This window comes from Leptonychotes weddellii, chromosome 10 (assembly GCF_054177405.1).
Source record: "Leptonychotes weddellii isolate Sample4059 chromosome 10, ASM5417740v2, whole genome shotgun sequence".
In the NCBI taxonomy this organism is placed as follows: Eukaryota; Metazoa; Chordata; class Mammalia; order Carnivora; family Phocidae; genus Leptonychotes; species Leptonychotes weddellii.
Genome location: NC_138378.1, coordinates 15,899,643 through 15,922,863, shown reverse-complemented (window position 1 = coordinate 15,922,863; position 23,221 = coordinate 15,899,643). Strand labels below are relative to the sequence as shown.

At 45.7% G+C, this 23,221-nt stretch overlaps 1 protein-coding gene across 1 annotated transcript in view; it reads right to left on the bottom strand.

The window, feature by feature from the left end:
• Positions 1–741: 741 nt before the first annotated feature.
• PTPRT (protein tyrosine phosphatase receptor type T) overlaps positions 742–23,221 on the bottom strand; it is a 337,632-nt gene continuing 315,152 nt past the window's right edge. The window contains exons 23-26 of the mRNA XM_081832270.1: positions 13,690–13,815; positions 12,692–12,855; positions 9,676–9,811; positions 742–8,838 (exon numbers count right to left, since the gene is read on the bottom strand). Of these exons, the coding sequence (XP_081688396.1) occupies positions 8,785–8,838; positions 9,676–9,811; positions 12,692–12,855; positions 13,690–13,815 (480 nt within the window). The 3' untranslated portion in view covers positions 742–8,784. The remainder of the gene's footprint in view (positions 8,839–9,675; positions 9,812–12,691; positions 12,856–13,689; positions 13,816–23,221) is intronic.

Genomic DNA, 23,221 nt, shown 5'->3' with positions numbered 1-23,221 from the left:
AGGCATAAAAATATTAATAAGGCACCTTTGAGAAGTGGTGACTTTCACCTTATGTCACAAACAATTTTGTATTGAGTTCTTTCAAGTAAGCATATGCTACTTTTATAATAACTCTTAAAAAGGTATTTCCATGTGGGGGAAAAATGATATGCCCCAAAGTATTTTTGTTATTAGGAGATATGCAAGGTTTCTCCTTCTTTCTCATTTTATTTTCCCAATGTCAACTATTACATTTGTGGAAAAAGAATAAATATGGCAGGCAGAATAAGTGAGATTAACATGACCAAGGACAAAGGGACAACCACAAATGACTGTTGTTTCAAGTCACTGAATTTTGGGGTGGTATATTATGCAGCAGTAACTTCTATATCCAGGCAGTTTGTTACTATTCAGATCTTGAAACTGCAATTCTGTAGGGTCTTAAAAATTTGTCTGTTAATAAACTTCCTGAGTGAATCTGGTACCATTGCTCTATGGACCATACTTGGGGGAAAAACTTTTAGACTCAACCCTTTTACTAGCTCAGTATATAGTCATGAAAAATCCCTTAACATTTTTGAACCTCCAACTTTCTCATCTGCAAAAAGGGGCTAATACACATTTTCCTGCACTGTAGACATGAGGATTAAATGAACACAAAGAAACCCTAGTATTTTCTCCTCCTCCTCCTTCTACTTGTCTTCCCCTCACCCTCACCAACCCCAGGAAGACACCAGTGCGAATATCTTAGGAAAACATGAATCTCAGGGTCACAGCTTTATTGTATAGATTTTCAACACAGCCATATTACAAACATTGTCAGGGAACATTTACAAGAATAAATAAGATGGACTTGCAGGTGTAAAAAGATTACACTTCACTGTAATGTACAGTCAAAAAATATATCTGATATTCATTGACCTGACATTATTTACCTTCTGCTTTTTTAAGCTAGAATTGGAAAGGAAAAAGAAAAAAAAAAGAACACTGACAGCACAGTGCTGGCTTTTTTTTTTTAAAAGTTGATTTATTTTGTTTTCTCTTCTCATACGTGCTTTATCTACCAAACACCCAAACTGTACAAGCGCAGGCCATTGGGATTCACGGAGAAGGCTGCAAACAGTGTGGAGACTTTGGTCTCATGCAATATCATATGCCCAGTGGATGTGATGATGTCAGTCTCCCTAGAGTCGAGTGGGAACCCCATGATGGCCCTTAGAGGATGATGATGGTGTCCAGTAGCCAAAGCAACCTTAGAAGCTCTCTTTGCCTTTCGTTGGCTAGTTATGTTGGGTGAAAACAGAAGGTAGAGAAGTGCTTTTGAGTCTGACTGCCAACATGGGATAGCCGGGATTCACCTGGGCTAGCCCAGGATCCATCTGGCAAGGAAACGGACACCCTGGGGATGATTATAATTACGTGCCAACAGAGTCACTATGCTTTTGCTTTTGCAGTCTGCTCCAACAGGCCTCAAGTGGGGAGTGGGGAGAAGTAACCTCTGCAGATCATGCATGTGGTAAGCAAAGCCCTGCTCTGGGTTCTGCTTGAAACTTTACTAGTTCTGGCTGTCACTGATGGCCCTGATGGCCAGTGGGCCTGAGCTAGGGTTGATCTCATCCCAGATCTTGGTGGGCATGGGTCTATGGCAAAGCGGCCATTCTTTCTGGACTTTTTGGTGATAACCAGCCTGGATGAGCCCTGGATATGGGGCCAGAGCAGCATCTTGGTCTGCATGGTTGGAAGACTGGGGCAGGAGATTAGGGGACTTCAACCTGCACAGACCAAGCACAGCCTTGGCTTTGTGCTCTACAGGAATGAAGGAGTTCAAATACAGTCCCAGCTCCATAACAGATCACCCATCTAGGGTGGAGGAAAGTTCAGGGTCACCTCAGCAATGCTCCTTATTCTCTTTAAAGTCTGGCCTCTGCTGGACCACTGCTGAGATGGGCAGCTCATCCTCTCTGGCACACAGCAAGTTCTTCCTTACAATCATCAAATTCATGCATTGATCCTAGTTCCACTCAAAAGAGAGACCGGGGACTAGCAAACCATGCTTGAATTTGTCCAATGATCTCTAGGCATATGGGCACTAGCATTCTGCCTGACCCTTTGGAAGTCTGATTTGACCTGGGATGACACCGCTTGGCCCTCTGAGGCTCCAGACTGCCCTGGGGCTTTGACCCAAGGAATAGCTTCCATCACTGATCTTCCATGGGAGGGGCAGGGGGGCATGGTGAGCATTGAGAGCTTGTTAGATCATCCCATAGGAGGTCTACAGATTTGTATTCACAAACCCAAGTGCACTGAAGTATGCTTATAGGAATTCAGTTGTGCACTGTTGGCAGGTTCTTTCACATTCCCCTTCCTCCCCCAAATCTAAGAGTTCCACTCACCAAGGAACCATGAACTATCCTGAGCTCCAGGCTTGCACACCAATACCTTCCTGTCCAGTGCTCTACTGCCCCCAGACTCTAATTCTCTGAACATCCCAACCAAGGATCAGGGTCTAAATCCCATCACCCAGAGCAGCTCCGAAGGATGTTCCATGGTGATCCAGCCCCAAAGGGTCTTCCCTATAGACTCATCCTGAGTCTTCTCACATCCCTTCTATCAGCCCCAGTAGACTACCCCCAAGCTCTTAGATAGCTAAGATGCCAGGCGTGGGGTCTACCACTGTGGGTGCTGACTTCACCTCTTGGGGACGAAAATTTATGAGTGGATTTCACAGGGGTGAATGTGGCCCTTTTGATGACCTTTTCCCATCTTTTCTGAGGGTGGGTAGGAGGGATGCAAGAGGTGGTCTTGGTCTCTACAAGATAGTTGCACAGCCAGTGGTATGCAAAAATCTACCTCTGGTTACCAGTAAACCAGAAGAAAGTCTTCTCATGTGCATTAATATGGCTTAGACATCTCTGCTGTGCTTCTAAGGGTCATATCCTGAAATATGTGTCAGAGGAAATGAGTACAGTAGCCCCTCCACTCTTCGCCATGGACTTCTCTCCCTGCTACTCAGATTGTATATGACGTCAGAGGCAGATCCCTGCTGGGTGATGCCAACACCATATATTTTATCACTTTCAGTTATATATCCATGGGAAATCTCCAAATTTGAACCCTTGCATGGGAATATAGGAATAATGATGAATCTCATCTGGTCTTCTCTAGTTGGATTCACTTTATCTTTTTCCTGTTTTATTGGGCTGTGATTTGGAGTTGGCATCATCAGCTGAGAAAGAGCTCAGACTAGTTGGATGATGAGGAAGGCAGGTCAGGGCTTAGAGATGAAATGGCCATCCACAGGATTCATGTCTCATCTTCTGATCTGCCCTGAAGGTGGGGTTGACTTTTGGTCCCCACAGATCTGGCCCAGCACAATCTGTTAGCATCCTGCTCCTCCTACTCTTGGGCTGTTCGTGTTTCCCATGGCATTACTGCTGACTTAGCTGGGTGCTGGCGGCCTGTCTACCTAGCCCAGGGGTAGCCAGGTGCGGGCTAAAGGAAGGCGGCTTTCTTCATTCTGTTCTACGGCAGTGAGGTGTAGGAGAATTAGCATCTCCTTCGATGTCTCTGGGTCTGGGTAGGGCAGTTACTCCTGCTGAGATGACATGGTGAGTACCTGGCTATTCCTCCCTGGGCCTCACTTCTGCTGTCTGCAGTAGCTTAACTAGACTGATACCTACATGCACACAACAGGGATTCATACCAGAGCTGAGGAAAGTGGATCCTCCTGAGAACATATAGCAGGAGCTAGTTTAGCAACGGGGAACAGATGATGAATAGATATGACTTGATTGGTTAGAGGGAAAATTATCATCTTTTCTCCAGGACACTGAAACTTGTTCTAAAGCGACATCCTTGCTTCCAGTGGTCCTGGCCAGCCCTCCCCAGCCCCTGTCCTTCTGAGCAACAGAAGTGACCACTTTGCTCTGTAGTCCATGTGCATCCTTGAGTATTTCTGTTGGGTCCCAACTCCTTGGCCTTGCCTTCCTGTTTTCCTGCCCAAAGCTCTCCAAATCTATGCCTTCTACCCAGCTGAGGCTCCTTTTTTCACATCTTTTCCATTAATTGGTTGGCCCAACATTGTATAGCTAAGAAATGGCCACGCTGAGACGTGAACTGAAGACTAAGCTCTTCCAACCACAGCCCCATGCCTCACCAAGGGATGAACTGTGCCATAATAACCTGTGCTTCCTGTGCCCTGCCTGGCATGTTGCAGGAACCCAGTATGTATGTGTGGTTGAAGTAAAGTGAGAAGACTTCCAGACCCCAGCCCCTCATGTGAAGCATGTCCTTAGATTTGCCCACATTAGCAACCATGTGACTCCACCTGGACAAAGGGCATCACCTTCTAGAAGCCCCAGCATTCAGGAATCTGCTCAGAAAGGCTGTGCACATCTTCTCCTTTCCCTTTAGGGTATTATGGGCTCAGCCTTCACCATGCCAGATGGGCACATCCTCATCATTCCAGGATATGCCTTCCAATGGGTTCCTTTCAGCATCCAACTGGAAGAAACTTGAGATCGACCCATGAATGGTGAGGTCGTGGTACCCCCACACCAAAGCATCTGTCTAGGGGAAGTTGAGCTGGTCTTGAGCCTGAGTCTGGAATTGGTCTCAGGAGGAAGCAGTGCAGACACTATGCCTCTCAGACTGGGATATGATTCCCTAGGTTCTGTCATAGGGAGTTGAGGGGCTGGAAGGACCTCAGAGCACATCATTTAAAAAATAGTCCTATTAAAACAAATCAGGCAAATTAGAGTGGAATGCAAGTATTGCATGAATTGTTAAAGTAAAACAAGAGACTGTGAAGGAATTTTAAGCTTGTCTGCTTTGGGCTTTACAAGACCCACTGGGTTTCTGTTCCACTCTACTCTTTGCCATTATGGGTAGACCCATGGGAAAATCTGAGTCACAGTGGTGGAAAAATATGGTTTTTGAAGTCAGAAGAAATTGAATTCCTGGCTCCCCTATTCACTAACTGGGGGAACTGTGGGCAAGTGATTTCTCCTCTCTGAGCCTTCGTTTCCTCATCTGTAAAATGGTGACAAACACAAACACTGCTTAGGGATGTTGGAAGAATTCAGTGAGCCCTCTGCCCAACACAGGTTCTGCTGGTTCCATGGGAAGCCTAACCTTTGGCAGGCCATTGCTCAGGCCACACACAAAGAGAGGGCCAGCCTAAAAAGCAGTCTGATCCTTCTGTTTGCACGAAGGGAGGTGGGCTGTGGTCATCCAGAGGCCCAGAAAGGGTGAAAGGGCGCTCGTGGAGGCATAGCTAAGTGATTCCTGAAGCCATCTAGGCCACAAACGCATGAGGCTGGTGATGGTTCTGGCTTCTCACTAATTCCTCACATCTCCTCCGAACAGGGTTCATAACTAGAAGGTGACCCTGAGGCTCTGTACTAAGTGGGGGCGCTCCCTTTGGCACCCCAGAGATGAGAGGCTGGCTCCTGCTGTGGAGGCTGAGAGAGCATGGATACCATTTTCCTCTGCCTTGTGAAAGGTGGCCCACCCTCTAAGTGGAGCAGCGTGGGAAGATAGCTTGGGGGAGGTGGTGTTTGCTCTTATTTCCCAAGGACTGGATCAAGTCCAAATTCCAGGGCACTGATGCCCCATCTCATCCAAGCCCTGCCACATGCATATCATGTGGAATCTTCGGGAGGATATCCCCATCATGAGCCTTAGTTTCATCCCTTGTAAACAGGCCCAAGACCTGTTCACTGCCCTGCCCTCTTTGGAGAGCGGCTAGGTTTTGAGGAAATGGGGGGGCGCTTAGCTGGGGGAACCATCGCTGGCCTTGTTCGGTCAGGTACCCCACCATGGCCTGAATTTTTCCAATTTCCCTTCTCCCTGAAGTCACATTTTAGATTCCCACCGTTTGAAATGATAAAAGCCAGTGTCGTTTTTATCTGCCAGCTCTGTCACCCCTTCTGGAGCAGAATAATCTTAGGCTTTGTGTTGGATAGCTCCCCTCCCCCATTCTGCAGGGATGAGCCATGATCTGAGAAAAGAGCATAGGACAGGCTGATTTGCTTTGTTACCAGCTCCTTGAAGGCAGCGTGAGGGCTGGCTGGAGTCGTGGACTGGAGCCAGGGGACCTGCTCAAGCACACTGGGGAAGAGACCCATCAAAGGAGAAGAGTGAGTTTGTTGCGGGGGGTGGGGTGGCACTCCTTTGCCTTCCTTTCCTTTGAGATGCTTCCTTTTGAACCTCCAAAGTGACAGCCCTTCTGTGATCAAGTCTGGTGTCCCTGGACTTCCAGACAGCTCCAGAGCCGAGGCCAATGGGAACAACTTCTGTGGGCTCCTTTCATGTCCCAGCCTCATGGGTCTGGAGGCCTGGATTGGTCACCTTGCTCCACGGTAGAGCAGAGACCCTGAGTGTCTCACAGAAGCTGAGTCTTATGATCCACTGTGTATTTTGTTCCAGCAACAAAATAATGAGCAGACAGACAAACAGATGTGATATTAAAAAGCACGCGCTTCAGGGAATGTTTTCACAGTGTCTGATGAAAGAAGAGGCAGCCCCACTGGCCCCAGAGAGAGTCTTCTCTAACACTGAGCCGAGCACATCACTCGGGAGCTCTGCTGGCCCCCTGTTGCCCACAGGGGTATTCTATACTCCAGGTAAGCTCTCTTCTCCCTGACCCTGGCTCATCCCCTGCCACCCCTTCGGCAGTGCTGTGCTCCAGCTGGGCTCACCTGCCACCATACCATGTGCCCCCCTGCCGGCCCCCAACCCAAGGAGTTTTCACACCTCTTTGCCACTGCACATCCTGATTCCTGGGACTGATTTCCTTTCTTTCCTTTTTCTATCTGTTGAGATCCAGCTGGAGTGGATGCCATCCCCTCTAGGAAGCCCTAGGCAGGCAGAGTCTTGCTCCCAGGTTCCTGTAATACTCATATGCTCTACCACCTCTGCACTGGGGTCCAATCTCTCCAGTATACAGTGAGCTCTTGGGTGCAAAAACTGTGCCTTCTTGAATTCTGTGTTCCTCATCCCCTGTCTGGGGCTAGACCGGCCTCCCAGCGGAGCTTCCTAGATCCCAGGCCACCCGGAGGCTGCCAGATACTGTGCTTGAGCACCCAGTAGAGACCAAGGTAGAGAGCATGTCCCTGGCCGGCCGACCTCACAGCCTGAGGGAACAGGCATCTGTTTTCACTGGTGAAGAAATGAGAAGAGACTAGCTTTCCTGGGGAGCCGGGAAGGAATTACTAAAAATATATCTGAAATTCTGGGCTTCCCAGAAGAACTCACATCAGAAAGAAAGAATTAAATTTCCATTGTGGAGTTCTCTGCTCGGAAGTTTCTAGCCTTATTTTCCCCTCCATAAAATAACTGCTTTGCTGAGAACGATGAAGAAAACAGTACGAATAAGTCTTATCACCAATGTCTGCCTTTTCAGAACCCAGAATTTCATCACTGAGGAAGATGCCTCAGTTTCCCCAGTCATGAAGTAGAGATGATCACAGGTTAGTAGTTCTCTCATGGGAGTCTAGGACCACGTGAAATGTCATATGGAACGTGCCAAGCCTGGCCTACAGCAGGTGCTTAGCAAATGTTGGTTCCCTGTCACTGACTTACCCATACTTTGGATAAGATCCTAGATCCCTGGTGTGATCTCCTTGACCACATACCTGGGTCCACTGTGGCCTTTCTCACGATGGCAGCTAAGGGTTTCTCTAGGAGGGAGTTCAAATTTGGAGATTCAAGATGATGCACAAAGCTGGCACTCTATCTGTCCCACAAACTGAAGGGACCGTCCTCAGATGAGCCTGTCTCCCTTGCTCAGTAGCAGTGCTGTTCCAGGGTGGGATCTTTTAAGGACATTGCCAGGAAAGATGAGAGGCCCGAGAGATTTGTCTTATAGTTACACATCCAAACTTCCCTCTCTCTTTTATTTTGGCATAACAGACTAAGATTTTACACCCCCAAAGAAAGTTTCTTTTCATATGCACTTTGGAAAATAATCAAATCTTATCCACCACCCGAAAGACACAAGGTCAGCCAGAGCCCTGCCCCAGAGAGATGGTTCCTTTTCACAGAGACAAGGAAGAGCAGCAAAATTCCACGCTCCCCCGTCCCACTGATTACGAAAAGCAAAGAGAACCTTTATCAAAGGCTGGACACAGTGGGCTGGCCAGTGAATGACGGGTCAAGGCCTAGGCTAGGGGAGGGGTACAGAATGGTATCGGGCCAAGCCCCATGCAGGTTAGGTGTGAGAATGGGGGCCTCTGCTGTGGTGTCGGGAGCATCCCGAGGTTCACACTGATCCAGACTGGCAGGTGTCCAGCGCCAGAGATCCCTGAAGGAGACTACAAGGGGCAGCAGTGCAGGGACCCCCAAGAGCCCAGTCATTTCCACGACAGCATGGAGGAGTAGAACCCACACCCCCTCCACTCCCAAGGACAACTAGGGCAGGGACGTGCTGCTGAAGCTGTCACTCCCCAACACTCACACAGCCGGCTTGCCAGGAGATTCACAAACTTGAAAAGAGCAAAAGCAGGAGGTCTGGAAACGGAAAAATCCAGGGCCTTGCCGTGGGCGCACTTGTGCACGGACCCGTGGTCCCAGCTGGTTGGGTGTGGAAGGGAAGCCTGGGCCTTTCAGAGCAGCATCTCCCACAGCTACAGGAGACCCCTTGGAAGGTGCAGAGCCCACCACGGAACGCAGGACCACAGTCTTCTCCTTGGAGTTGGGCAGGGTGCTGCCTCTTAGCCCCTGAGCCCAGTCACTGCCATTCACAGAAAAGGGGGCTTGGCTGCAGTAGCCTCTGGGCTCCGGCAGGCTCCCCATCCCATCGGACTAAAAGGAGCTTAAATATTCCAGTGCCGCCTCGTATACAAATTTATACTGTTCCTGAGAGGGGGGAGGCAGAGAGGGAGTAGAGGAGGCAAGAGAGAGAGATGAAAAGGAAAGGGGAAATGCATTTAGGTTAGAGACACAGATTTTGGAGGAAACTTTATCTACATCCATACTAACAGTCAACTCAAAATTACCCACGTAATTATCCGTATCTGGACATCCCCCCAAGTTCTGCCCCATGCCTACTTACACCCACGCCTTCCCAGATGCCCAGTGGGTCATTCCTTTCCTTTTCACCGTTCTGGACTCCAGTGCCTCTCAGACTGTAAGGTGCATATGAAGGACCCAGGAATCTTTCTAAAATGCAGACTCTGAGTAAATCTGGAGTGGGTTGGGATTCTGCATTTCTATCAGGGGCCTGCCTAGGTGATGCTGACACTGCTGGCCTGTGGACCGGAGTTTGAGTAGGAACATGCTTCAAGTCGGTTAAGACTCTTGGAGCAAAGTTCCTTGTGCAGTGGGCCTGATGACCTGGGCTCCGCCCGCCCACGTACTGTCCATCCCTTTCCGCACGGTGTCTGAGCCCTGTGCTTACGCCGTGCAAGTTGCATACGTTAATTAGAATAGGATTGGACTGAATTGAAAGTATAATGCACACTCTCCTAAGCCAGAATCCCTTCCCCTAAGCCAGAATTTATGGTATCAGGATTAGTGTATCAGGATGAGTATTTGGGCTGCCTTGCAGGAAATAACTGTGTACAAAGGCTGTGGCCCATCAGGACTCTGTACGCAGCCAGCTGTTGGGTGTTTTTACTATCTGAGGCTGTCTTCTCCAGATCAGGGAACTAGGGTCAGTCCCCTGCCATGGTAGAAGCCTCTTGGGACACTCACCAGGGTCTCCACCATGTTGGATTTGTTGTTACGCAGCGTTTTCACAATGTGGAACACGTCGATGATGTTTTGCTGCTGGATCATTTCACACACACTGCAGATGGCACAGAAGGTCCCACTGCGGCCGCCCCCATTTCTAGACACAGAGTGACAGAGGTGAGCGATATGCCTGGGTACCCCCCAGGCACCTGCTGGTCCTAAAACCACGTCAGGAGTAGTGGGCAGTGGCTGGCCTGGTATGTGCAAAAGTCAGGCTACGGTGAAAGCCTTAGTGGTTTGAGTTCCGTTGGTGCCATGAACCTGCTTTGACTTTGGGCAAGTCTTTTCCTGTCCATATAATGGAGGGGTTGGACTAGATGCTCTTTGAGAATTCAATTAGCCCGATGTTTCCTTGGTTCTATGAGCACGTTAAAGTCACCCATGGCACACTGACCCAAACAGTGTGACAGTGTCTTTGTACGTGTGGTGCCTGCATCCTTGTCCAAAAGGAGGCTCTGGGTCCACCTACACATCCAGTGAAGACCGTGGAAGGTTCCAGGTGGTTTTCATTCTAGTTCTTTCCATCCACTAAGGACAGAAACAGCCTCAGGTCAGCCAGCCTAGGTTTGGAGGTGGGGCTGGGTAGGTCTGAGATGTTCTATCCTGAAATGATAGGTCTCTGGGCACCCTAGTTTAAGCAAGACCCTGTCAATCGGGAGAGCAGAGCTCCAGGGCTCCTGGCAGGTCACCTCTCTGTCTCTCCTTTCCGGTGCTCCATAATTCATGTTCGTGGAAACACCCCTCCAACTATTTACAGAAAGTCCCTTTAGGAATCTGCCTGATTTGGAACTCCTGGGCGTGTTGCCAAGGGCAACTAATGATTGCATGTAATGGCCTATGTCTAAAGAACATCTGGTGGAAACTAAGGCGCTCGGTTTCCCAGATGTTTTATCTACAGGACACCCAACAAGCAGATGTTTCAGGTACAGACAGTTGCCCTCCATTCACTGGCCAGTGCCTGCATTTTGGTGTCTGTTGTGTCTGGCCTCCGAGGATGCCACGGTCCCCATTGATAGGAGGACATGCCTGTGCTTTCCTTGGGTTCAAACTGTGGGTCACCTTGGCGAGGGGGGACCTGGATAAAAAAGTACTCCTTCCAAAAAGTGGGCTAAAAAACAATCACCTGCAGAGGAGGAAGAACGGACCCCCCCTCCCCAGAAGGAGGGTTCAGTACTTTCCGAAGCAAGAATGACAGAGTCCAAGAGGAAGAGGTGAGTGGGCACAGGTTATCCCAGGGCCTGGTGGACTGAGACCCGGATGGGGACGGGTGTGGCTGTGGGCTACAGGGGAGGCCACCTGAGTGTGCGGGAGGGACCTGGAGGGGGCAGGGGCTCGTTGGCAGGGAACCAGTTGCCAGGTTCTAGGATGTGGGCAGAACCAGCTTGGTTTGGCTGATAGCGCCCATCGGCGTGACACAGCTCACGGCATCTTCCTGGTCCCTGGTTCGTGATTTGCGTCCTTGGAGAAGAAAGGATTGTGATAGATGGTGGCCTTAAGCTGTGTGTGCGCGTGCCTGTCTGGTTTTCCTGACACGTGAATGCACCACTTGTTTGAAAGTTGGGAACAATAAGCTGGTTTTGTAAAGACTGAACTCGATTCTGAGGTCAGTAAGGTGTTATTAATGCCTCTGCTGGCCCCAGAATTATTTACTCCGAAAAGGAAAGAGCTTGCTCCCAAGTCCTCTGACACGACATTTTGAGAGAGCAGGGCCCGCTCCGTCACCTCCCCCCAACCTCCACGTTCTAGGCAGCAAAGTGACGGTTGCCAGTCAGATGTTGCACATATGGCTGTTACGGCTGGGGTTACACATGTGTTCTGGGTCCGAGATCTTTGCGGGATCCTTCTCTGAGGTCATTTTATACTCCTCTGGCAGACTCTGACACAGGTTCTCGGAAGTAATCACTTTTACAACAGGTGCATATTTGCTACCATGATATTGTGGGTCTGTATGTTGGTAGATGAATTGTATTTTTTCTCTATTTCCTACCAAAGCACGATAGGGTCTTAAGATGACCTAATTCAACATACCCACTGGATGGATGAGGACACTGAGGCTCACTCAATTAAGTGACTTTCTTGATGACAGCTTGTCAGCCCTAGTCCCCTAAGGGTCCTGACCTCCACTGGGCATCAAGGTCTATTTGGGAACCCCTGTGCCCCAGCCACGCCCATTCTAAGATAGGTGGTAGAGATTCCAGCATGCCCCAGCAGTGGAAGTATAAACACAGCCCACCTGAGCCCACTGAGCTCTGGGAAACAGAGTTCCCAGGGCCCTTCATAGCCATCAATCCGCCCCACAGGCTCCCCATGTCCCTGCGTGCCCACTACGCCCATAGCAAGAGATGATCCCACAAGGTGACGTGGCGGATGGGTCCTTTGGTTTACTCAGAAGCAGTGTGGGTTAGCAGATGGCACATTAGCTTGGAGGCCAGTGGCTTTAAATCAAAGCTCCTCTCTTAACTGCCCGGTCCCTTCCCCTGTCTGTGCCTGTTTTTTACTACATGATTACACCTACCTCGCAGATGGTATTTTAAGATTCACTTAAAACGTCTGGCATCAAACTCAATCAACACCTGCCCCTCTCTTTCTTCTTTTCCTTCTTTAGGAAATAATTGGAGGATCTGGTCAGTGGAATTCACTTCGTCCTAGCTTTCTTGCGACTAACAGGACACATCGTGCCTCCTGTGGGGAGTGGAGCTTACCTCCCTACTGGGTGTGCTGGGGGGCGGCCTGCCCACACCCGATGTTTGTGAAAGACCACCAGGTTTTGCATCAATAATATGTCACATAACCTTAGTTAGTTCAGGGCAACAGACGGGCAACCCCAGTCCATGAAAGATTGTAATTCCTTGAATACACACCCCTGGGCTTTTAAGGGATGTTGAGACGTGGTATAGCCAGGCATGCCCATGGTCAGTGGCATCCTCCAGGACAGATACCGGTCACCCACTCCCAGAGAGCCCTCCATAGCACTCACAGGCAGTGGACCACGGTGCGCCCCTCCCTCCCGTCGTACTGCTCCTGCCACTTCTCCAGCCGTCGGACCACTTTGAGCAGAGAGCGCTTGGAGGGGGGTGTGTCCCGGTAGGCGGGCCAGCCGATGTACTGGAGGTGCTGGACTATACGATACCCATCCTGAGGCTGAGAACAGAGAGGCCGTTAGGGCTGTTCTGCCAGGGATGCAAGCCCTTCACAGGCCCTGGGGCTGCAGCACTGGAGTGGGAGACAGACCGAATGGGGTCAACGCTATGTCGTCATGGGGACACACTCCTCTTTCTACCTTTGTGCACATGGATTCTCCTGCCATGACTTCCCTGCACCCCCTTTCTCCCTGGAAAACTACTGGTTTCCAAAACGCAACTCAAATGTCCCTTTCTCTAGGAAAAGCCTTCCCTGACTCTACTGGGCAGAATTCATCTCTCCCCCCAAGGCTCACATGCCAGAACATAGCTCACCTTCCCATTGGACAGTGAACTGAGGGCAGAGATGGAGTTCTGTTCACCCTGGGACCCCCAGTAAAGACCAAAGTCGTTCTTTAGCTATTTCATAGACTACTCATCTGCTCCCTCCCACCCACTTCTCCTCCACCTAGCCAGTGATTTCCCCACGGAAGCAACTAATTATTTTCCATCTTGGTGTTCTCAAGGTCTAGCCCAAAGCTTACTGGATCCAATCAAAGACCCTGTCACCTCATGCCAAAACAGCACAGCACAGTGGGGAAGCACTGATTTCTGAGCAGTTCCGACTATAAGACAGCGTGTCAGGAAAGAGGCAGATGGCAGGCTGGAGGTTTCCCCGTGCGTCTCTGAGCGCTGGAGCCATTGTTGGGTCTGAAGCCGGAGTCGGCAGAAGCATCGCTTCCCCAAGGATGGGATGATCAGGAGAGCACAGCACAGACTCCTGGCTGGCTGGGGACCGCCTCCATCTGGGCTGGGGAGGAGCAGCACAGGAAGCCGAGGCAGGCTGGATGCTTACCCGGGCCATGTTACAGATGCGGAATATTCTGTGGATGATGTCCTCGTCGATGTCTGCGGACACGAACTCCACCTGGATGGGCCCGTAGCACCCGGAGGTCTTCTCAGGCCAGTACTGCATACAGAGCTGGAGCAAGGGAGAGGTCAGAGAGAGAGGCCGAGGGAGGGGTGGTGGGCGTTGGGCTCATTTATCACCAAGCCCTTTCCTGCTGCCTGCAGAACATGCTGGCTAGGAAGGTAGTAGGTGGGAAACTTGACCCCACTTCCCCGTTGGGGTGCAGCCACCCATGTTTGTTGTTAAAAAGTCAAAGCTCTGAACACAGAAACACTGGACTTAAAAATCTTTGCTATGTTGATTTCAAACCATTTGTTAGGGTTGCTGGGCCTCAGTTTCCTCCTCTATAAAGCAAGGGGGAATAATACCTCCCTTGAAGTGCTGGCAGGATTAGAAGGAGCAAGTACAGTCTCTAGTTCAACGCGAATCCAGGCAAACTTCCCCATTCCGGAAAAACCTTCCCAGTGTCCCTCTCATCATCAGATCATCACTAGTTTAAGAAACACACAGGCCTTGGCATCCGACAGGCTTGGGTCCCCATCCTAGCTCTGCTGCTCACTTGCTGTGACCCAGGCCTGTTTTCTCCTACGTAAGATGGGGACAGTTATGCTTACCTTGCACCAGAGATCATATGACATGGTGCTGAGAAATCCTGCCTGTGATCTTTCCTATTTTTCTGGAATTGGGAGTTAGGACCTACAGTTGAGGGCAAAAGGCAGTGGTTGCCCTTTGACCAAAGACAGTGGTTTTCAGCCAGAAGTGGTTTTGTCAGCCGGGGGACATTTGGCAATGTTGGGAGACATTTTTGAAGGTCACACCTGGGAGTTGCTATGGGCATCTAGCATGTAGAGGCCAGGATGCTGCTAACCATCCTACATGATATCATAGAGCAGAGATTGAGAAACCCTGGCTTAAGATCCTAAATTGTTCCCTACATTTATAGCACCATCAAGGTGAGACAGTAATTTATTCCCCTCTATCTGTTGATGAAAGAATATTCAGGTCGGTGGCAGGGGTTGTGGCTCAGAGAGGGGCAAAGCATGCTTCCTCAAATCCCCAGTTTTGAAGGGGCATGGAGATAGACCCTGTCCAGGTCTATAGCCCCAGAGTTGGGAAATCTGGGGATTTCCTAGGGATATCTGATGGCCCCCCTATGGCCACCATGGATGCAGGATCTTCATGAAAATGATCCTTCTCCCTCTTGTTGAGATCAGCCAACTGTCCCTGGCCAGTCACATGCAAAAACAACTTTTTATTCTATCTTTCCTCCAGAACTAGAACCAGAATGGAAGAGCAGGGAGGAAGGAGGATTATAGGAGAGAGAAAAGAGCCCAAATTCCAGCTTGGGAATAACATGTTCACACGATGGCTTACAGGCTAAACCTGGCCAGTTGGCTGATTTTGTAAATATAGTTTTAATGAAATACAGCCATACTTACTCATTTATGTATTGTCTGTGGTTGCTTTCAAATGACAACGGCAGATCTGAGTAATTGAGAATACCTTGCATAACCCAAAGTAGCCTGCAAAACCTAAAATACTTCCTGTCTGGTCCTTTACAGAGCAAGTTTGCCAACCCTTGACCTACAGGGTTGTTCTAAGGATAAAGGAGATGATAACACGTGAAGAAAGCCTTTTGCATAGTGCCAGGCATGAAATAAGCATCCACTAAATTCCAGTGAGTCACATTATTCTGGAACATATCAGTGTCCAGCAAACATAACCACCATAATGATAATAGCTAACACATATATTTGAAGGATTCTTCTTATCATTCCTCTTAAATAGCAAAGATGAGCATAGGAAGGCTAGGTTTCATAATGCAATGGTGCCTTGCTTTCCTGTGTCCATCATGGGTTAATTGAGCACATTGAGAAAGGACCTGGGTGTGTGTGTGGTGGGGGTGCTGGACAGTTACCCACTGAGCTGTGCAATAATGACAAACCCACAACCTGAACTTGATTTCTCTTTGCCATTGGCTCTTCTGGCTTGCAACCTTCACAGTAATGAGGGACTGGCAGAGGTAAGGCGGTGGCTAGCCAAAGAAATCAGAATTAATCAGAACTGCCCATTAAAAAAAATAAGAGCCTTCATCACCTGCATTGAATTGAGCCTTGCCAGAGGTTGGCTGTGATTCTGACAGGAGGTGCATGGGTCCCAGGCATCAGGGAAAAAGTCTATTACCCCCAATATTTTCAGTCTGGAGAGAAGGCAGAATGATTTGTCTCTTTTAATAAGATTTCCAGACCAATTTCTCAAGCTAATAGGTTCTACTGTGCCTCAAACAAGACTCCTATATTTCGGGACACTTCGCTGCATTTGATTTTCCAGGTCACTCTCCCATGATGCCCAGAGGGCTGCGGAAGGGTGCAGGGTTCTTCTAATCCTAAATCAGAGCCATCCTCGCACTTGAGGATGGGAGGATTCACGTGACCGGAGTGGCAGCAGGAGCATGGCGACATCCAGCCCAGTGATGTGTGCGCAGACGGGGTGCTGGAGCTGCCAAGCATCATCAGGTCTCCCCACAGCCAAGGATGGCCTACATAGTCCAGGTATGGGAAACAGGAGAAAGACGGGGGAAGCCAGTGTTCTGTTCCCAGTGATCCTTTAGGGCTTGGAAAGGATTCTCACCAACAAGTGTCCTCTGTGGTTTAGCTCAAGGCTGTCCTGGTGTCCAAATACTGGGATGGTGTCTCGGTGGGCGCTGCCATTTTGGCCTGTGTCCATAGTATAGCTAAAGGTAATGGGGCTCCCACTTGAAGCACCCTGGGTTCAAATCCCAGCCCTGATGCCTTTTAGCTGAGTGACTTGGCCACATCTGATAGCTTCTCTGGGTTATGAGTGGTTGGGAATCTTAATGTGTTACTTAGCACAGAGATCTTTCGTGTGTACTCAATCAATGTGAGCTATTGTAAGCAGGCAGTGCTGGGGACGGTCACCCAAACAAGGGGGATAAAGTGAAGGGGTCCCCCCCAATTAGTATCCCTTATGAAAATTTCTCCTTAGGATAATACCCATAGGACTGACCTTGTGAAAATTCCTGCTGAGCCAGCTTGGGGTAGCAGTGGAGGTGGGCAGCATCCTGGACATGGGGACACTGTTGTTCATGTCCAAGGAGAGAGAGCTGTGGGCTCTTATTAAGAGGGACCCAGGCGATGAGAAAGGTTGGGAGCATAGGAGAACCAGTGAAAGGGTGGAAGGTGACTCACTGAGTCATGTGGTCCCCCCAACCTCCTAAATATTCAGTAAATTTATAATAGCATGTACAAGGCTCAATGCACATGGTGGTTTCTTGTGAAAACCAGTGTGGAATTGAGCTTTGTTACCTAGGTGACACAGAAAGGGGGCAGACGTTACATGTGTGAACCGAGGAGCCTGACTGTGAGCACATAAGTACCAGTGATTGACAGAATTCGTGGGGAGGGAGGATTATGGTTTCTTTCTTTTTTTTTTTTAAAGCTGTCAATTAGTATTATTTTTTTGAAGTTTTTTTTTTTTTTTTTAATTCCAGTTAACACACAGTGTTATATTAGTTTCAGGTATACAATATAATGATTCAGCACTTCCACACATCACCCGGTGCTCATCACACGTGGCCTCCTTAATCCCCATCCCCCATTTCACCCATCCCTCTGCCCCCCCCACTTCCCTCTGGTAACCATCAGTTCTCTGTAGTTAAGAGTCTGTTTCTTGATTTGTCTCTCTTATTTTTTCCCTTTGCTTGTTTTTTTCCCCTTAAATTCCACGTATGAGTAAAATCATATGGTATTTGTCTTTCTCTGACTGGCTTATTCTGCTTAGCATAATACTCTCTAGCTCCATCCATGTCATTGCAAATGGCAAGATTTCATTCTTTTTTATGGCAGAATAATATTCCATTGTATATCTACACCACATCTTTATTCATTCATCATTCGATGGACACTTGGGCTGCTTCCATTATCTTGACTATTGTAGATAATGCTGCTATAAACATACGGGTGCATATATCCTTTGGAATTAGTGTTTCTCTATTCTTTGGGTAAATACCCAGTAGTGTGATTTCTGGATTTTAGGGTTGTTCTATTTTTAACTTTTTGAGGAACTTCCATATGTTTTCCACAGTGGCTGCAGCAGTTTGCATTCCCTCCAATGATGCAAGAGGGTTCCCCTTTCTTCACATCCTTGTCAATACCTGTTGTATCTTGTGTTGTTGATTTTAGCCATTCTGACAGGTGTGAGGTGATATCTCCTGGATGATGAGTGATGATGAGCATCTTTTCATGTGTCTGTTGGTCATCTGTATGTCTTTGGAGAAATATCTATTCATGTCTTCTTCCCATTTTTAATTGGATTATTTTTGGGGAGTTGAGTTTTATAAGTTCTTTATATATTCTGGATACTAAACCTTTATCGGATGAGTCATTTGCAAATATCTTCTCCCATTCCATAGATTGTCTTTCAGTTTTGTTGACTGTTTCCTTTGCTGTGCAGAAGCTTTTTATTTTGATAAAGTCCCAGTAGCTTCTTTTTGCTTTTGTTTCCCTTGCCTTGGGAAACCTATCTAGAAAGAAGTTGCTATGGCTGATGTCAAAGAAGTTACTGCCTGTGTTCTCCTCTAGGATATTTATGATTTCTTGTCTCAAATTTAGGTCTTTAATCAAACTTGAAGTTAATTTTGCCTGTGGTGTAATAAAGTGGTCCAGTTTCATTCTTTTGCATGTTGTTGTCCAGTTTTCCCAACACCATTTGTTGAAGAGACTGTCCTTTTCACCACTGGATATTCTTTCCTGCTTTGTTGATGATTAATTGACCATATAATTTTGGGCTTATTTCTCAATTTTTTTATTCTGTTCCATTGATCTATTTTTGTACCAGTACCATCTGTTTTGATTATTACAGCTTAGTAATATAACATGAAGTCTGGAGTTGTGATGCCTCCAGCTTTGCTTTGCTTTTACAAGATTGCTTTGACTATTGGGGTGGGGTCTTTTGTGGTTCCATACAAATTTTAGGATTGTTTGTTTTAGTTCTGTGAAAACTGCTGTTGGTATTTTGATAGGGGTTGCATTAGATGTGTACATTGCTTTGGGTACTATAGACATTTTAACAATATTTGTTCTTCCAATCCATGAGCACAGAATATCTTTCCATTTCTTTGTGTCATCTTCAGTTTCTTTCATGAGTGTTTTATGGTTGCCAGATGACAGGTCTTTCACCTTGGTTAGGTTCATTCCTAGGTATTTTGTTATTTTGGGTGTAATTGTAAATGGGATTGTTTTCTTAATTTGTCTTTCTGCTGCTTCATTATTGGTGTATAGAAATGTAACAGATTTCTGTCCATTGATTTCATATTGTGCGACATTGATGAATTTGTTCTAGCAGGTTTTTGGTGGAGTCTTCTGGGTTTTCTCTATATAGTATCATGTCACCTGCAAATAGCGAAAGATTTACTTCTTCCTTACTGATCTGGATGACTTTTACTCCTTTTGTTGTGTGATTGCTGTGGCTAGGACTTCCAGTACTGTGTTGAATAAAAGTGGTGAGAGTGGACATTCTTGTTTTGTTCTTGACCTTAGGGGAAAAGCTCTCAGGTTTTTTCCATTAAGTATGATGTCAGCTGTGGGTTTTTCATGTAAGGCCTTTACTATGCTGAGATATGTTCCCTCTTAGTCTACTTTGCTGAGGTTATTATCATGAATGGTACTTTGTCAAATGCTTTTTCTTTGTCTATTGAAATGACTGTATGGTTCTCATTCTTTCCCTTATTGATATGTCACATCAATTGATTTGTGAATATTGAACTACCCTTGCAATCCAGGAATAAGTTCCACTTGATCAGGGTGAATGATTTTTTTAATGTATTGTTGGATTCAGTTTGCTAGTATTTTGTTGAGGATTTTTGCTTCTATGTTCATCAGAGATAATGGTCTGTAGTTCTCTTTTTTGTGGTGTCTCTGTCTGGTTTTGGTATCAGGGTAATGCTGCCTCATAGAGTGAATTTGGAAGTTTTCCTTCCTTTTCCATTTTTGATAATAGTTTAAAAAGAATAGGTATTAATTCTTTAAATGTTTGGTAGAATTCTCCTGTGAAGATCCTGGGCTTTTGTTTGTTGGGAGTGTTTTGATTCTGATTCAATTTCTCTGCTGGTTATTGTCTTAAGTTTTTTTATTTTTCCTGCTTCAGTTTTGGTAGTTTACATGTTCCTAGGAATTTATCCATTTATTTTAGGTTGCCCAATTTGTTGGCACATAGTTTTTTTTTAATCATATTATCTTATGATTGTATTTCTGTGGTGTTGGTTATTTCTCCTCTCATTAGTGATTTTATCAATTTTATTGATTTTTTTTAAAGAATCAGCTCCTGGATTCATTGACCTGTTCAAATATTTTTTTTAGTTTCTGTAACATTTATTTCTGCTCTAATCTTTATTATTTCCATCCTGCTGCTGGTTCTTAGGTTTTGTTGTTCTTTTTCTAGCTCCTTTAGGGATGAGGCTAGGTTGTTTATTTGAGATTTTTCTTGCTTCTTGAGATCGGCCTGTATTGCTATAACTTCCCTCTTAGAACAGTGTTTGCTGCATCCCAGAAGTTTTGGACCATTATGTTTTCATTTTTGTTTCCATGTACTTTTTGATTTCTTGGCTGATCCATTCATTGTTTAGTAGTGTGTTATTTAACCTCCATGTATTTGTGGTCTTTCCAGATTTTTACCTATGGTTGATTTGTAGTTTCATAGCATTGTGGTCAGAAAAGCTGCTTGATTTGTTGAGGCTTGTTTTGTGGGCTAATATGTGATTTATTCTGGAGAATGTTCCATGTGCACTTGAAAAGAATGTATATTCTGCTGTTTTAGACTGCAACGTCCTGAATATATCTGATAGATACATCTGGTCTAGTGTGTTATTCAAATCCACTGTTTCCTTGTTCATTTTCTGTTTGGATGATCTGTCCATTGATGTAAGTGGGGTATTAAAGTCCCCTACTATTATTGTAATGTTATCAATTTGTTCCTCTTTGTTTGTTATTGTTTTATGTATTTGGCTGGTCTCATGTTGGCTGCATGTATGTTTACAATTTTTATCTCTTTTTTTTTTTTAATTTTATTATGTTATGTTAGTCACCATACAATACATCATTGGTTTTTGATGTGGTGATCCACGATCCGTTGTTTTCGTATAACACCCAGTGCTCCATGCAGTACGTGCCCTCCTTAATACCAGTCACTGGGCTAACCAATCCCCCCTCACCTCTAAAACCCTGTTTGTTTCTCAGAGTCCATAGTCTCTCATGGTTCATCTCTCCCTCCAATTCCCCGCCCCCCCCCATTTTTCCCTTCCTTCTCCTAATGTCCTCCATGCTAATTCTTATCTCTTCTTGTTGGATTGTTCCCATTATTATTACATAGTGTCTTTGTCTCTTGTTATAGTCTTTGTTTTCATGTCTATATTGTCCAAAATAAGTATTGCTAGCCTGGCTTTCTTTTGACATCCATTTTGCGTGATAGATATTTCTCCATCCCCTCACTTTCAATCTGCAGGTGTCTTTAGGACTAAAAGGAATCTCTTGTAAGCGGCAAATAGATGGGTCTTCTTTTTTTTATCCCTTTGTCACCTTGTGTCTGTTGATCAGAGCATTTAGTACATTCATATCCAAAGTAAATACTGATATATGTATTTATTGTCATTTTATTACTTGTTTTGCAGTTGTTTCTGAAGATTTCTCTGATCTGGTGTGATTTTCTTTAGTGATATACTTGGATTCCTTTCTCTATTTTTTGCATATTATTGATTTTTGATTTTTGGTTACTATTAGGCTTGTATACAACCTCTTCTGCATATAGCAGTCTATATTAAATTGATGGTCGTTTAAGTTTGAACCCATTCTTTACTCCTCCCCACATTTTAGGTATATCATATTTTACATCCTTTTATTTTGTGAGTCCCTTGACTGGTTTTTGACAGAAATATTTTTCACTGCGTTTGTGTTTCCTACCTTTATACTGTCACTTTTGTTCTCTTGTTTCCACTCAAAGAGTCCCCTTTAACATTTCTTGCAGAGCTTCTTTAGTGGTCAAGATCTCCTTTAGTTTTTGTTTGTCTTGGCAACTCTTTATCTCTCCTTCTATTCTTTTTTTTTTTTTTTTGAAGCAAGAAAAAAAGGATTTATTAATTTACATAACATGGATCTACTCTTACATGTTTCTACAGGGGTGTACTTTCTACTTCTAAATAACACGAGTAGTTTCAGTTCTTAATACTTTGGTTGTAGGACTTATCTATTGACTTCCCATTTTGGAAGATGAGAATTTAGTTTATTTACCAATCTCTGTCCCCCCTCACCCATGTTCTCTCTCTCATACTTTCCAATATAGTTCAATATTTGGGGTTATATTTCTCTAGCTATGCAATTGCCATTCCTACGTAAGCTATGTGAACAATCATTTTTAATTCACACGCAAACTTGCTTGTAGAAGTGTTAATCTTCTCTCAGTCTGTTTAAATACGTTGTCTGCAGTGAAGGTTGCTTTTTTTTTTTTTAATGGACTGTCCTCTAAGACAGGTGTCATCCTGGAGTCTCCCTTTGCCTCTCTTAACCAATCTCTAGCTTTCTGGCTCATATGTCTTATTCTTTTTTGATTTATTCCTTTATTCTGCTAAATGGAAGATGATATTTTGAGACACTGCACACTTGAAAAAATATTGTTAGATACCCTTAGTTGTAATAGAGAGCCGAGTTTAGATTTTTAAATTGGAAATCTTATTCTCTGGGAATTCTAAGACAAATCCCCTTTGGCTCCTGGCTCCCAATATCATTATTACTTAAGTTCAGTGCCTTTGTGCTCCTTGATCTTTTATATGAAATATGTTTTTCTCTTCAGGGGCTTGTGGGCTTTTATATTTTCTCTCAAATGTCTGAAATTTCATAATTGTGTGCTTTAGTTTAAATGTATTTTGATCCATTTTGCTGTTCCTTCTATTCTGAATGATAGCCTTGCTGGATAGAATATTCTTGGCTGTGGGCTCTTCCCATTCAGCACTTTGAATATATCATGCCACTCCTTTCTTGCTTGCAAAGTTTTTGCTGAAAAAGCTGCTGCTAGCCTTTTAGGATTTCCTTTGTATGTAACTGTCTTCTTTTCCTTTGTTGTTTTTAATGTTTTTCCTTCATCACCATATTTTGCCATTTTAATTACAGTATGTCTTGGTGTGGATCTGCTTTTGTTGATTTTGATGGGAGTTCTCTGTACCTCCAGGATCTGGATATCTGTTTCCCTTCCCCAGATTTCCAGCTATGACTTCAAATAAATTTTCTGCTCCCCCTTCTCTCTTCTTCTGGGACCCCATAATATGAATGTTATTATGTTTGATGGAGTCAGTTCTCTAAGTTTTCTTGTTTTGCATAACTTTTTTTCTCTTTTGTTAAGTTTGATTATTTTCTAGTAATCTGTCTTCTAAGTCAGTAATTCATTTCTCTGCTTCTTCCATCCTTATATTTAT